The sequence below is a fragment of the Electrophorus electricus genome, chromosome 1, assembly GCF_013358815.1.
Source record: "Electrophorus electricus isolate fEleEle1 chromosome 1, fEleEle1.pri, whole genome shotgun sequence".
In the NCBI taxonomy this organism is placed as follows: Eukaryota; Metazoa; Chordata; class Actinopteri; order Gymnotiformes; family Gymnotidae; genus Electrophorus; species Electrophorus electricus.
This window is the reverse complement of record NC_049535.1, coordinates 24,039,549-24,054,171: the sequence shown is the minus strand read 5'-3', so window position 1 is coordinate 24,054,171 and position 14,623 is coordinate 24,039,549. Positions and strand designations below refer to the sequence as shown.

General features: G+C 37.1%; 2 gene segments (V, D, J or C); both read left to right on the top strand.

Annotated features, from left to right (window-relative positions):
• The first annotated feature begins 1,908 nt into the window (after positions 1–1,908).
• LOC118241039 lies at positions 1,909–7,115 on the top strand. The segment is given in 3 exon segments: positions 1,909–2,032; positions 2,139–2,449; positions 6,960–7,115. Coding segments are annotated over 3 exon segments (507 nt in total).
• Positions 7,116–7,916: 801 nt separating this feature from the next.
• On the top strand, positions 7,917–8,669 carry LOC118241187. The segment is given in 2 exon segments: positions 7,917–7,980; positions 8,081–8,669. Coding segments are annotated over 2 exon segments (354 nt in total).
• Positions 8,670–14,623: the final 5,954 nt, after the last annotated feature.

The window sequence follows — 14,623 nt, the reverse complement described above, 5'->3', positions numbered from 1 at the left end:
GTTCATATTCTACATTATGGGATTGTCTTGAGGATGACTGATAACATTGCATCAATGCATTTTTCATTTTCTTTTTTTCCCAGGTGCTCACTGTATTAAACTGAAACAGCCCAGGGCTTTGAGTGTCATACCTGGCCAGTCAATGACCATCAGCTGTAAGGTCTCTTACTCTGTCATTAGCTATGGCACAGCTTGGGTTCGGCAGCCTGCAGGGAATGATCTGGAATGGGTTTCCTATGTAAGCACTGGTGGAAGCTTATATTATAATGATTGAAATCCAAATTTAATGACTGAAATCCAAATTTACTGCTGCACTAGACACTTCCATTAGCTGAATAACACTGCAAGGCCAGAATCTGGAGACTGAAGACACAGCTGTGCATTACTGTGTTCGAAACTGTCATCTGTATTGCTGCATCCCACTTACAGATTGTTTCATTGCAGTTACTTCAGCACAATAAAAAGGCAACTTATTAATGAAGTACGAAATGAAGTTCAGTATTTAAATCTTGATGCATGAAAAAAAAAGGCATTAATGTTAAAGGAGGAATTGTGTGTTTTATTTTTCCCTGAACTGCGTCTTGGACTGTGATAGAAACATAATATTTAGATATTTTCAGCTTTCCTTATAACAATTGAAATATTACATTACAACTAAAGGGGGAAGAGCAGTGCTAATGTCTGTCAAGATAATATGAACCTATGATCATAAAAGATCTACTCAAAGATCACAGGAAACATACAGAGTCAAAACAAAACCAAAAAAAGGATGGACTGGAAAAATTTTAAATGCAAAAACTGCAGTTGTATTTGATTAAATATGTATACATCTGACAGAATTTCACATATTAAAATAGTGAATTATCTGAATGTGCTATAGGCTAAAGTACATAATAATAGTCTCTGAATAATGAATTTGCTTTCTCATGTCCTCTACTGGTGTTTCAAGGCAGAGAGGAAGGATTAATGCAAATTCCTGTAGTCCTTATAGAATATGATCAAGCTTTAAGTGGTACATTACTGGCAAGGAACAATCTACCCACTATAGAGATCTGTAACAGCTCGAGTGCCACAAGGCAAGGAGTAGGACACACATGTTCTTTCAATGAAGACAGACATTTATTAAACACACACATTGGCACTCACATGAAACAGGCAAGATGAATACAGGCAACAACATCCAAACATAACGTGCAACACTACCGAGAACTTAACACGAACAAAAACCCACAACAATGCTAAATCATGTGCAGGTGTCTGCAAACATGCGTGGTTACAATTGAGACGATGAACGTACGCGGCGAGCCGTACCACATGAACAGTGGGAAGAGGAGCATTCCGTGACAAGATCATTGTGATTTCACTTATTCACAATATTAATAGCAATTGACATTACTTGATTAACTGCAGTATGTAAGCTTGTTCAGTAGAAGATATCTTTTGAATATACACTACATTCAGCAAAGGTGTTCAGCAAAGAAAACAATTTTAGGGAAGGAGGAGCAGATTTAGCAGCATGAGTAATATGTTCTGTGTTTTGACTAGTCACCTGAGACTGGGTCTATTATTCAAGCACTCTCATACATTCATAAATAATATATTATACTGAGTAATACACTTCTGGGTTTGGTTCATTTCTATGTAGTAACCCAGCACATATGATGACTGTGTATGTCCCAGTCCTGGTCATTCTAAGTCTAATAAGAATTTATTTGCAAATACATTACACTGGGTCAGGAATGAACAACCTAATTTAAAGTGCATTTTGAGAACACACATCGTGGTCACTTTTTAATCACCTGAAATGAGACATATGCAAATATCCTGTCCAGCATCACTGTCAGCAAGCCTCGCTGCATATAATATACAGGCACACTGATATGAGCTCTCAAATCACATGAGCACAGATACAGGCGCATACAAGAATACAGAACAAAAAGGCTACTAGAAGTGGCGTATCTCTTCAGTGCCGTGTTCCCACTTAGATCAATCATGAGCTGGACTCTTCTACTTCTGCTGGCCTCTCTGTCATGTGAGTGGACATATCTCTCCATACCACAGTTACATTCATAAATTGGAGCATTTACTTAGATTTAAATAATGTTTAATAATCTCTGTTTTCCCTCTTTTCCTCTCAGATGTCCATGGCATCAGTCTGACCTCGTCTCCTGCTGAGGTTAGGTCTCCGGGGAACTCCGTGAAGGTGTCCTGTCAGGTCTCTGGATATGCTCTCAGTGACTATGGCACATGCTGGATCAGACAGCCACCAGGCAAAAGTATGCAGTGGATTGGGATCATATGGGGTGGAGGATCCATAGACTATGCAGGATCCTTTAAGAGTCGCTTCACCATCTCCAGAGACACGAGCAGTAATGTGCTCTTCTTAGACATCACTGGCCTGCTGCCTGAAGACTCAGCTGTTTATTATTGTGCAAAAACAGCCACAGCAGTACAGCTGAGGCTAAGGGCTCTACAAAAACTACTTTTTATAGCTGTTTTATAGAGTTATTTCATAATCTGCATTATTTAGAAAACATAGATGACAGACTACATAGCAAAACAGCCACTACAAATCTCTTATGAATATTAGATATAAGAAGCAATAATATATATGTTGTATATAAGAGACTTTGGAAAAAAGGATGTTATTGAAATACATAAACAATTCTGAAAGACTTGCTGAGGCTCACTGAATGTGATGTTCCAGTTATCTCCAAGACAACACAAACAAAGCATCATCTTGCATGACATATCATTGAGTCATGCTGTGATCATACGCTTACTCTGACAATCCACTAGAACACATTCCTCACTGAAAAAGCAAAAAAATGTAAAATGCTGTTACTCCCCGTCTTGCATTTGTCATATCATTGCTCTTTTCCCCAATTTTTCCAGTTTTGTTTCCAAATTTCTCATTCACTTTCCTATATTTATAATAATGGGCTGATGTTTTGAAGAGGATCTCCTGATATTTAGTCATTAGTTACAGCATAATAAACAACTGGTCGCTATCATAATGTATAATAAATAATAATAAATATATAGTAAAATATAATAAAATATAATATATATTTTTTTAAATGGTCTCACTTGGATGCCAAGTAAATATTAGTTTCATTCTTGGATCAGGCAATTCCTGTTATCCTCTGATTAACAGAAAAAATCCCATCATTGCAACACAAACCATGTTTTCTGCATTTCTCTATCTCTCACTGACAGCAGCATCATATAAATTAAGTAAATTAAGCAAATTACATAACTGTACCCGCTGCCATTAATACCAGCTGCTCTCAAGCAGCTATGGGGAGCGTGGTGCTTTACTGAATTAGACCTACACAGTGCCTTTAAACTAAAAGAGAATGATGAATGGAAGACAGACTTTAGCACATCTTCTGTACACTACAGTACCTGGTCCTTTTGTACAGTTTAGCCACAGCACATGTTGTGTTCCAAGCATATATCAACGAGGTCATAAGTGAGTTTCTGGGTAGAACCTGTGTTGCATGCATCGATGATTTTGATCTGTTCTCTTTCCTTTGACAGACATGTGCATGATGTGCGTGCAGTCTTTTCAACTTTCTTGTGCAGTCACCTGTCTTGCCGGCTGTAGAGGTGCAAGTTTCACTTCTGTGAGGAAAACTTTATAGACTACATCATTAGGGAAGGTTCCATGCCCATGCAACCCTGCAAAGTGGAGTCAGTGAATGGATGTCCAAAACCCCAGATGCGCCCACTTGGTTTGCCAAGTTTTAGTGGTGGTTCTTCCAGTCCATCTGCACCCTGGCCATGCTTCTGACTGACCTGCTCTGCTGATAAAGCTCTTCAAGACATCAAAGTCGTTTTTGCCCCATTACTGCAGCAGCCCAATCCCATCAAACGAGGATCAAACGAGGATTGTAGTGGCTGATATTTGCCTATTTATAATTTTACCAATTATTCCAGTAAATGCTTATGGATTCATCTCAGCTCAGATTGCCATGTTATGCAAATTTCTCAGTTAAGAATTCATTATATATAGAATAAGTTAATAAACAGAACAGGTAGAAGGATTGGTGAGGTTTTCATTTCTAGCTAACTGACCAGTTTCCATTCTACAGAAACCATGTTCCTCACATTTGTGACAATGGCGACACAGAGGGAGCGAGAGATGAGGCTGCAAGGAAGAGCTCTTGATTTTCCATCATAAACAAACAAAGAGTAGAACAAAAACAAAGAAATCAACATACGTCCTTAGAATAGCGCCAAGCTTTGGCTTCAGTGTGGGGGCACTAACATGTACTGAATATGTCATTCCATATGATAAAGGATTTGAATATGTCATGTATTATCACTTTGATTTTAATAATATACTGCTCATGCAGCACAGCCTCTTAGAACAGCTCCAATTTATGAAATAGTAGTATCAGAGCAGAAAAATGATTCCTTCAGTTTTTCTAAACTGATTATATTCATTGCATCTCCAACATTAAAATCAATCTTCTTTATTCATGTTCAATCATATACCACCATTAGAGTGTGCCCCTCAGTGAAAATGTACTTAACATCCACCCTGTATTGTTTCAAGACACTGACTTGTTATGCAAATTTCTCATTGAACCCTTTTCCTATATTTAGAGGAACAGGTAGCAAGTTTGAAGAGGATCCCCAGGTAGCTTTCTGCTCCAACAACAACCAACCATGTTTGTCACAACTACAATGCTGCTGGTGCTGGTTGCTGCATCTGAGTAATTCATCTGTCTCAGTAGCAAACTACATTAAATCAAAGAAGTGATTTATGAATGTAATGCACTGTGACAATGTTTCTTTGTTAATCTGTTTTAGTCTCCACTCTCAGCTGTACAAAAGCCCTGATCAACTGTTGGTCAACTGTGTATAGATCCAACTGTTGGTGGTCACCTGTACATAGATCCAAAGATCATAGCATATAATGTAAATCAGGTTTCAAGAATGTACTCAAAAAGTATTGTAAGCTGTTATTTCAGTCATTTAGCTTGTTCAAGAAATCTAACCAAGTTTTCTTTCATATAGGGAAGTGTTTACTTTGTTCTAAATTATTTTCTAATGTAAATGAGGGACCATAAAAACACAGAGGTACTGTAGGAATTGAAAAACAAAACAATAGACAATCAGACATTTGCAGTATATTTTAAATAGTCAGATGTGGTAAGAAAGGGCAGAGAATGGCTGCCTGAGTGGGAAACTAGGAGATTACATTTAGAATTTAGTTTTTACAAATACATATATTTGTACAAATAAGTTTTTACAAATAAATATACTCATATTTTATATTACATATATTTATTATGTGACCAAAATTGAACAAAATGAATGAAAGAATAGGCAGAATAGATGAGAATAGTTACAAACTGAGCTTGGTTACAGCCCCTAAAAAGTCATTTGACATGACAATGAAATTACATAGAACAATGAAAAGCTGGCGATACAATACAAACTAAGGAAAAAGTTAATAATTGCTCAATCTATATAGTGAGTGATGCATATTATGTTTATTCTTGCATATCGATGAAGGCTGTTAGACATTACTTTATTGTGAGCAGGATCACGTAATAATATTAGGAAAGTATAAGACTGCAATGTGTAAACCCAAAATAACTGTAATGTAGGTGGTGTGACAACACAAACAAGAAAAAAACATCAAACAGTCCAGTGGCAGCAAACGGTCAAACATCATGTACATTCATGTTTACCAACAAGCAACAGAACCCAGACTTGGAATTAAGAAAAAAGGAGGGAAGGAGAGGAATACCTACACAAATATTAATAGAACCAACGCGGAGAATCTGGGAATACATATTAAGGGGAACAATACACATGAAGACCAAAATAGAAGCAGGCTACAACAATATAAAAGTGACACAAGCAGCGATATGAACAAATAACACAAACAAGGCATAGAGTAACAATGACCAGTGATGATAGTGAACACACACAGGGTATATATGCTGGTACTGTTGAGAGCTGAACAAGAAACAGGTGATCCAAATGAGACAGGGACAATCAAAACAAGTCCTGGAACAGGAACGGAAAAAATGAAACAATAACATGAGACAGGGAAACCATTGAGACCGAGATGCTCAATCGTGACAGGTGTTGGCAAGTTCAAGGGGTGGGATAGGCCCAGATGCATGCATGTACAGTGCTCTTTACATCATGAAAACGTTTGAAAACAGGTGGCATTTAAATTACTTTTTGAGTTTATCAGTATAATTCACTCCTGCTCAGGTTATGTCTCCTAGGGACTCAGAAAACGTGTCAGGACTCTGGATAGGCTGTCACTGATGCTGGGACAGGTTTGAACAGACAGACTATTCTTTATTGATAGTCTCTTTCTTTTATTAAACGTATAATTTATTTATTCTATTCAATCCAGCCCGTTCCTTATGGCTTCCTCAGTTAATCCCATTCGTTATCACGTTCAAGGCGCCGGCAGTTCACAAGTGTGTTCACCCTTCAACTCTCCAGCGTTACATCCTCCTCTTAATTATTGTGGAAGTAGCCTTACTATCATCACACACAACAAGTTTCTTAGTGTTTGACAGGCAAGCATTAAAATCTCTATACATGTACATACAGTAACTCATTATTAATATTTCAAATGTTGGCATCAGTTTCATGAATGTTATCATTGTTGCTGTCATAATTTGCAGGTAAATGAGCAAACCTGTCTCATGCATTCTTAATATCAGTGATCATATTACTGGTATGAGCTTAAATGCAATAAGATTAAAAAGGGTGTCCAGGTCTGTACCCATGTAGGCATCTCTACCCATGTCTACTTCTCACCAAACATGTTCCTCACATTTTTACTGTCGATCACTACACCAGGTAATTCTGCCAGCACTTTCAATGAGAATCTGACCATTTTAGGAAGCAGCTGTCTCCCTTTTGTCTGCATGTTTGTCCTGTGTGCCTGTTATTGGTCTTCTCTTTGTCCCTAGTGTACCCGGCAGCCTGTCAGTGCAATGTTTCCCGGAGCTCGCACTGACGATGTCACCTCGCCTGGTGATGACGTTTGCAACCGAAATGCCAAGATCGGAGAACACTACAATTTTGAAAGTTCAGCATCTCTAGAGGCACTGGCAGTAACACAATAACATTACAAGGACAGAATCTGTAAACTAAATACATGCTTAATGCTTATGGATTCATCTCAGCTCAGATTGCCATGTTATGCAAATTTGAAATTAAATGAAAAATAAATTTATATATAGAAAAACTTAATATATAGAAAAAGTAAAATGAATGGTGAGGTTTTCAGGTCTAGTTAATTGACCAGTTTACATTCTACAAAAACCATGTTCCTCATGTTTACACTGATGCTGGTGATAACCAGATAACCAGACTTAGATAACCAGACTTAGATTTCTTTCAATGAGGACTGTACACCATCAGTTTTAAAGCTCAATAGGGATTAATTGTATTTTCTATAATAATGTATATTTAGGAGCCCAAACCCAGATTGTCCTCACACAGTCTGAGCAGCCACTAGAAGTCACTCCAGGTGGAGCCCTCACACTGACTTTTGTCTGCTGTGGATTCAGTTTGGGGGCACTAGCATGTAGTGAATATGTGAGGCTCCTGATGAAGAATTTGAATAGGTCATGTATTATGCTCATGCATCACAGCCTCTTAGGACAGCTCCAATTTATGAAATATTAGTATCACACCATTTTTTCTGAGTTGATTATATTCAGTGTATCTCCAACAGTAAAATCAATCATCTTTACTCATGTTCAATCATATACCACCAGTACAGTGTGCCCCTCACTGAAAATGTACTAAACATCTATCATGTGTTGTTTCATGACACTGCCTTGTTATGCAAATTTCTCATTGTACCCTTTTCCTATATTTAGAGTTTGAAGAGGATCTCCAAGTAGCTTTCTGCTCCATCAACATCAAATTCTAAACCAACCATGTTTGTCACATCTACGTTGCTGTTGGTACTGGTTGCTACATGTGAGTCTTTCATCTGTCTCAGTAACAAACTACATTAAAACGAAGAAGTGATTTATGAATTTAATCCACTGTGCCAATGTTTCTTTGTCTATCTGTGTAGGTGTCCACTCTCAGGTTGTCCTCACCCAGTCTGAGCAATCAGTAGCAGTCATACCAGGTGGATCCCACAAACTGACCTGTGCCTGCAGTGGATTCAGTGTGGGGGGTGCTTACATGCACTGGATCCGTCAGGCTCCTGGAAAAGGACTAGAATGGATCATTTACTATTATTCTGATTCTTACAAGAGCACAGCCCAGGCAGTACAGGGCAGGTTCACAGCATCTAAGGACAGCTCTAATTTCTACCTGCATATGAGTCAACTGAAGCCAGAAGACTCTGCTGTGTATTACTGTGCTAGAGAGTCACAGTGAGAGAGGACAGAGGGAAAGCTGTACAAAAACACTTCCTCATTCATATCAGTGTAGATGAAAATGAAGAGATCTCAGACAGAGTAAAATATTTCACTTTTTCATGTTATGATGTCAAACATTCCAGTGACATGAAACTGTTGTGAAATGCTGTGTGTGTGTGTGTGTGTGTGTGTGTGTGTGTGTGTGTGTGTGTGTGTTGTGTGAATGCTGACCTCATTAAGGAAAACCATGTGATTATCTTAACATGCTTTTGTTACAATTATTTTGAATCTCTTGCTTTCCTGCCTGCCATGTGGGAATAATAATAAGAATTAATATGCACATTTTTGTGTTATGCAGTTTTTCTGTTTCTGTACATGTGCATGCTCTCTCTCTCTCTCTCACACACACACACACACACACACACATGATAACGATCATCTTAGTTATATTGCACTTTTTTCCATACACACTCTTTTCTCTGTAGTACTACCAATTGACATTAGTGAACTATCCTTAAACAAGATGTGAAGCACCACTGTGATGCTGCCACTTTGTGGAGAATTTCCTGCTTGTTAACCGAATGTGAGTGAGTTATCCTGTTCCATGAGGTGTTCCTTTGTATCCAAAAATGATAGCAACGTAATCTCATGGACAGTAAAAAAGGAAAGTCAGGCCTCTCAAAGGGTTTCATTTTTTGGACTAAAACATTAATTAGCTTGTGTCATTTTTTGCATGTATGTGGCACACAAATAGTTGTTTCCTGTCAGAGCATGTAGGTAGGAAATATTTAGAATACTTACATTTTAAAGTTTAAGCGCTGAATCTCCATCTTGAGCGAAATTACAGTGGTGACCTGTTATGTTGATCGCAGCCATCTTAGCTGGTCTGTTGTAAAGAGTGCCACTAAACACTAGTGTTTATCTCCTGTCTCTGCTACACATGTAAAAAGAAATCCTGATGCCTGACAGAGCATGTATATTTTAACAGAAGTGATAAACAAACAACTTGTTGTAGGACAATGACTGGGAATAAACAAGCCATATTAGTCCTAGTATAAATCCACAGGAAAATGTGAGACTATGTGCAGAGGGAACAGAGAGCAAGGTTTATGTACACTGCCTGATAGTGCCAGAAATTAATGACAGAGCGGGCGAGTGTAAGAACTGACTACACGCACACAGGGATAGTGTCAGTGACTCCACTACTGGGGAGGAATCTGGAAGCGGTATAGTTAAGTTCCTCCAGGACCATGGTGCAACACAAAACATCAGTGCAACACAAAACATGCTACACAAGTGCAAACAGTTCGATATAGTGCAAAATGTCATAAACATTAAATAAACAATAATAAATACAGGACAGGACAAATACAAAATGAGTAGACAGTGCAGTTATTTAGTCCAGTACACAGTACTAAGAATATGTAAAGTGAGTTGTGCATAGGAGTCAGTGACATGCTATACTGAACATAGCAGTCACTGGTAGCAGCCAGAACAGTTCACAGTACAGTGCTGGTTTAGTACAGTACTCTAGCAGCAAGTCGGATAATGTGCAAGACTACAACAGGAGTGCATAGTTTATTTGTGTGAAGTTTGACTTCAGCACTAGTCCGATGCAAAACAATGTGTGAGTGTGTGTATGGATATGTATGTATGTATGTATGTATGTATATATGTATGTATGTATGTATGTATGTATGTATGTATGTATGTATGCATGTATGTATGTATGTGTGTATATATGTATGTATGTATGGATATGTATGTATGTATGTATGTATGCATGTATGTATGTATGTGTGTATATATGTATGTATGTATGTATGTGTGTATATATGTATGTATGTATGTATGTGTGTGTGTGAGTGTGTGTGATTATGTATAAGCATGTGTGTATGTGTGTATGTGTGTATGTATATAAAAGTGCCCGTTTTTGGAATCTGAATTGGGATTGGAGTTAGCCAGAGTTCAGGAGTCTAATGGCTTCTGGGAAGAAGCTGTCTGGAGGTGTGGGACTGGATGCTGCAGTACCTTCTTCCAGATGGCAAAAGGGTGAACAGTTCGTGTGAGGGGTGTGTGGGGTCTTTCACAATGTTGGTGGCTTTCCGGATGCAGCGTGTTGTGTAGATGTTCGTGATGGAGGAAAGAGAGACCCCAATGATCTTCTCAGCTGTTCTCATTATTTTCTGGAGGGTCTTGTGGTCAAAGGCGGTGCAGTTCCCAAACCAGGTAATGATGCAGCTGCTCAGGATGCTCTGTATAGTACCTCTATAGAAGGTAGTGAGGATGGGTGATGGCTGATGGGCTTTCCTCAGCTTCTGAAGGAAGTAAAGACATTTCTGGGCTCTCTTGATGATGGAACTAGTGTTCAGGGCCCAGGTGAGGTTCTCCGCTAAGTGATCACCAAGGAACTTGATGTTCTTGATGATCTCCACTGAGGAGCCGTTGATGGCAAGCGGGGAGTAATCTCGCCTTGCTCTCCTGAAGTCAACAACCATATCTTTTGTCTTGTCGACATTCAGAAACAGGTTGTTGACCTTACACCAGCTCACCAGTTCATATAATTGGATTAATGGACTGAATTATTACATAGGTCTTTATTACAATTTTATTATTAGATATTTAACTTGGAAATATCAAAATAACCTACTGCTACTGTACACGCTGGACATGGCAGCCTGCAGGAAGAACTCTGGAGTGGATTCGGCAAATATGTGGTAGCGGTAACATCTACTACAGTGATTAACTGAAGAGTAGGTTTCAAGTTTCCAGAGACACTAGCAGCACAGTAACCTTTCAAAGGCAGAATCTGCAGAAAGAAGAAAAAGCTGTATATTACTGTGCTCATGAACTACGGTGACATAATTCAGCAACATTCCTGTTCAAAAATAACCTCTGAAGAAAACATTGTTACTGTGAGAGTCTGTTAAAATAAAAATAAAAAGTATATAGTGAATTAACATGACCACATGTTTATTGGTCCTCTGAACTTCTTAATGATACAAAATGGAACTATATCAAATTATATCAACTATATCAACTTTAATAAATTTTATATCAAATAACGACACACCTGTGTTATTGTGTGCATAAACCACAGTGTTACAGTTTAGCTTCCTTGTGCAAAATCATCCATGATTTAGTAATCTTGCAATCATTTGGAGATCTGTCCTCTGTCACTGCAGTTTGAAAAAAGAAGTGAAGATTTTTTTGCCAAATAAGTGGTTAATAACAATGAAACTTTCAGTGCCTAATTAGAAGCAGTGAGCCTTCAATATTAAATCAAATTCAGTTTGATTAGCTTTTAATATCTATCCAGAGGCTTAATATTCCATTGATCCTGCATCCTCAAAAATGAATGCAAAGAAATTAGATCTCACCAGCTGGATAGATAGCAGAGAGGAAATAATGATAGTTTGGAACTAACACAAAAACAAGTGGGCATATTTATTATTCAGCCTATTTAGTCTTGCCAAATATGAACATTTAAATCAATTGATGGCATAACATTTTAAGTGATATAACTGCGCCAAAGAATGTAGCTCACCAAACCGACCAAAAGGACAATGGTGAGGTTAAAAATATTAAATTTCAGTGAATATGTACTGCAACTTAAAATATATTTCTAAACTCACAGTTTGTGACTAACAAAAGAATATATTTTTAAACACTACATTTTCAGTGTGGTGCCAATTCCAAAAAGTATGTGTTTCTTTAAATTCCATTATTAGTCACATGTGTAAATGCAAATATTGTGTTCAGGCTCCCTTCCTTAAATAGTTCACATACTACAATAAGAACTCCCTCCTCTTAAACCTGAAAAACATAATAATGCTTTCTGCATATTTATTCCTGCTTCTGGTAACTCTGTCCTGTGAGTTTGACTTTATATGAAAACTTTACATTTTGTGCATTACAAAGTGCATTATTCATCTTTCCCTATATTTTGTGGTAATTCTAATACTTTTTACAGGGGTCCGTTCTTATGAACTCACTCAGCCTGAATCCTTAATGATCCATCCATGTCAAACTGTGACCATAAACTGCAAGGTCTCTACTTCCGTAACCAGTGTCCATGTATCTTTGATGCGGCAGGTAGGAGGGAAAGTTCTGGAGTGGATTGGACTAATTTATTCAGGTGGAGACAGACCTTAAAAGAGTCTCTGAAAGACAAGTTCAGCATCTCCAGAGACACTTCCAGGAACACAGTAACATTAAAAGGGCAGAACCTCCAGCATGAAGACACAACTGTGTGCTACTGTGCTACATCCTCGCAGTGACACAAATTAGAGGCCACAAAAGCAAAAAATGGAAGCTCAGTGCAGTCTGCTTTCAGTGAAACACTGAAATGTAAATATAAATGTGAAACATGAACAACACAGTAAAGAAATTTTTAACATTCACTTCAGTTCGTACAGAGGATATGCACCTTCTGAATCCAACTCAGTAATTTAATTTATTTATTTTTAGGTTAAATGGTCTAGGTACACTAAAAATGAAAGCTTGGTGTATTGCAACAAACCTGTTTCAAGTAGCATAGTTACACATTTAGTTTCTTATTAAGCAACTGAACAAGATAGAATAGAAATAGATTTATGCTTCACAGATAAATCATTTCTACATTTTCATAAGGATTTAAGCACTGACCTGTTGCTGATAAGTGACCTGATGCTGCTAAGTTTGCCCAGAAATCATTGATAAAGGCCAGGGTCAAACAACCAGCAGACGGTTATACAGAACCAGAGAATTTCTTGTGGAAAACAAGTCTATGAAATGTCATAAAATACTGCAGGTGATTCTTGGATTCTTCACTCCACATGAACAATGTTAAGCATACCTGGCTAGCTAACATATTCTAATTAAAATATGCAGCGCTATAGAAGGTCACAGCTCACACAGAGTAGTACCCTCGAGCAAATTTAGTCAAAAACTAGCCAAAATAAATAAAAGTCATGACCACTGAAGTCTGGTGCTCAACAAATTCAAGAAAAAATGCTGCAGTGCTGTGCAATGCTGTTGTTTTGCAGTTTTGACCAGTGTTTGACCACACAGATTGATTTTGGAACTGATATTTATGAACTGGATTTGTAATGCTGTAATGGGACCAGTGACCAATTTCTATTGCTTTGCCATACTTTTGCAAAAAGTCAATTTTTAAATTAAAAGGTTTAGAGACTTATTTCAAGCTTTATCATGTTTTTACAAGTATGACACTTAATATAATATTATATATATATATATATATATATATATATATATATATATATATATATATATATATATATATATATATAGAGTACCTGACATAAACTGAGCTACAATGTTAGCTGTCATCATATGCTGTGAATGCAACCCGAAAAGTAGATATAGTTGTAATGTCAACATCAAAATTGTCAAATATAGGTCCAAACATATATTAAATTACTGATAATCACAAAATGGAGGTATCATTTCTGTTAATCATCTGTAATTTTAAAGTTCCATGTCACAAAATATAATACATTTCACTGTTAATAATGCATGACTTTCAGAGGTAATGGTGCCTGACTCTCAGGAAACACCTGTGTTCTCCGAACTGACACAGTAATGTAAATGTATGAATTTAAATATGCTTTGTCACTTTTTCAGTATAGAGTTTTAGAAATAGACTTCAGGCTGTAGACCTTACAAAACATTAATAGAGCTAAATAAAAATAGAGCTAAATTAACATTTTCACAATGTACATCTCGGAGGTATAAAAATAATACTCTGTCCTTTAGTACTCAACGCAGTACTTTCTATATTTAATACTCATTTGATGCTTATATGTTCTTACCATTCGACTGTGATTATCATTCTATTATTGTATCATTCTGTGTGATCATTTTTTACACACCCAATTTGATAAATAAATTAGAAGAATGGTGGATCGCCTCCTTTTATATAACCTTTTTTAAAAAAAATCAGTTTATGCAAGCAGACCATGCTGAAATTGTTTTAGATATTTTAATTTAGATACTCTAGTTACTCTCAGAGTAACTAATTTAGCTATAGCTATCATGCTGTAAAACATTGTATCCAAGGACTCTTTCTTTTCATTCTAAACAATAGATTTTAATTCCTGTGAGTAACTCTTTTATTGATATACTCCAGTGTTATGGATAATTTGTCATGTTAATTGACCGAACTTTTTTGGGATAGATCACAGACAAGAATTCATTGGTGCCTCAATGACTATAAACAGAACAGGCCTTGACAGGCAAATACCAAT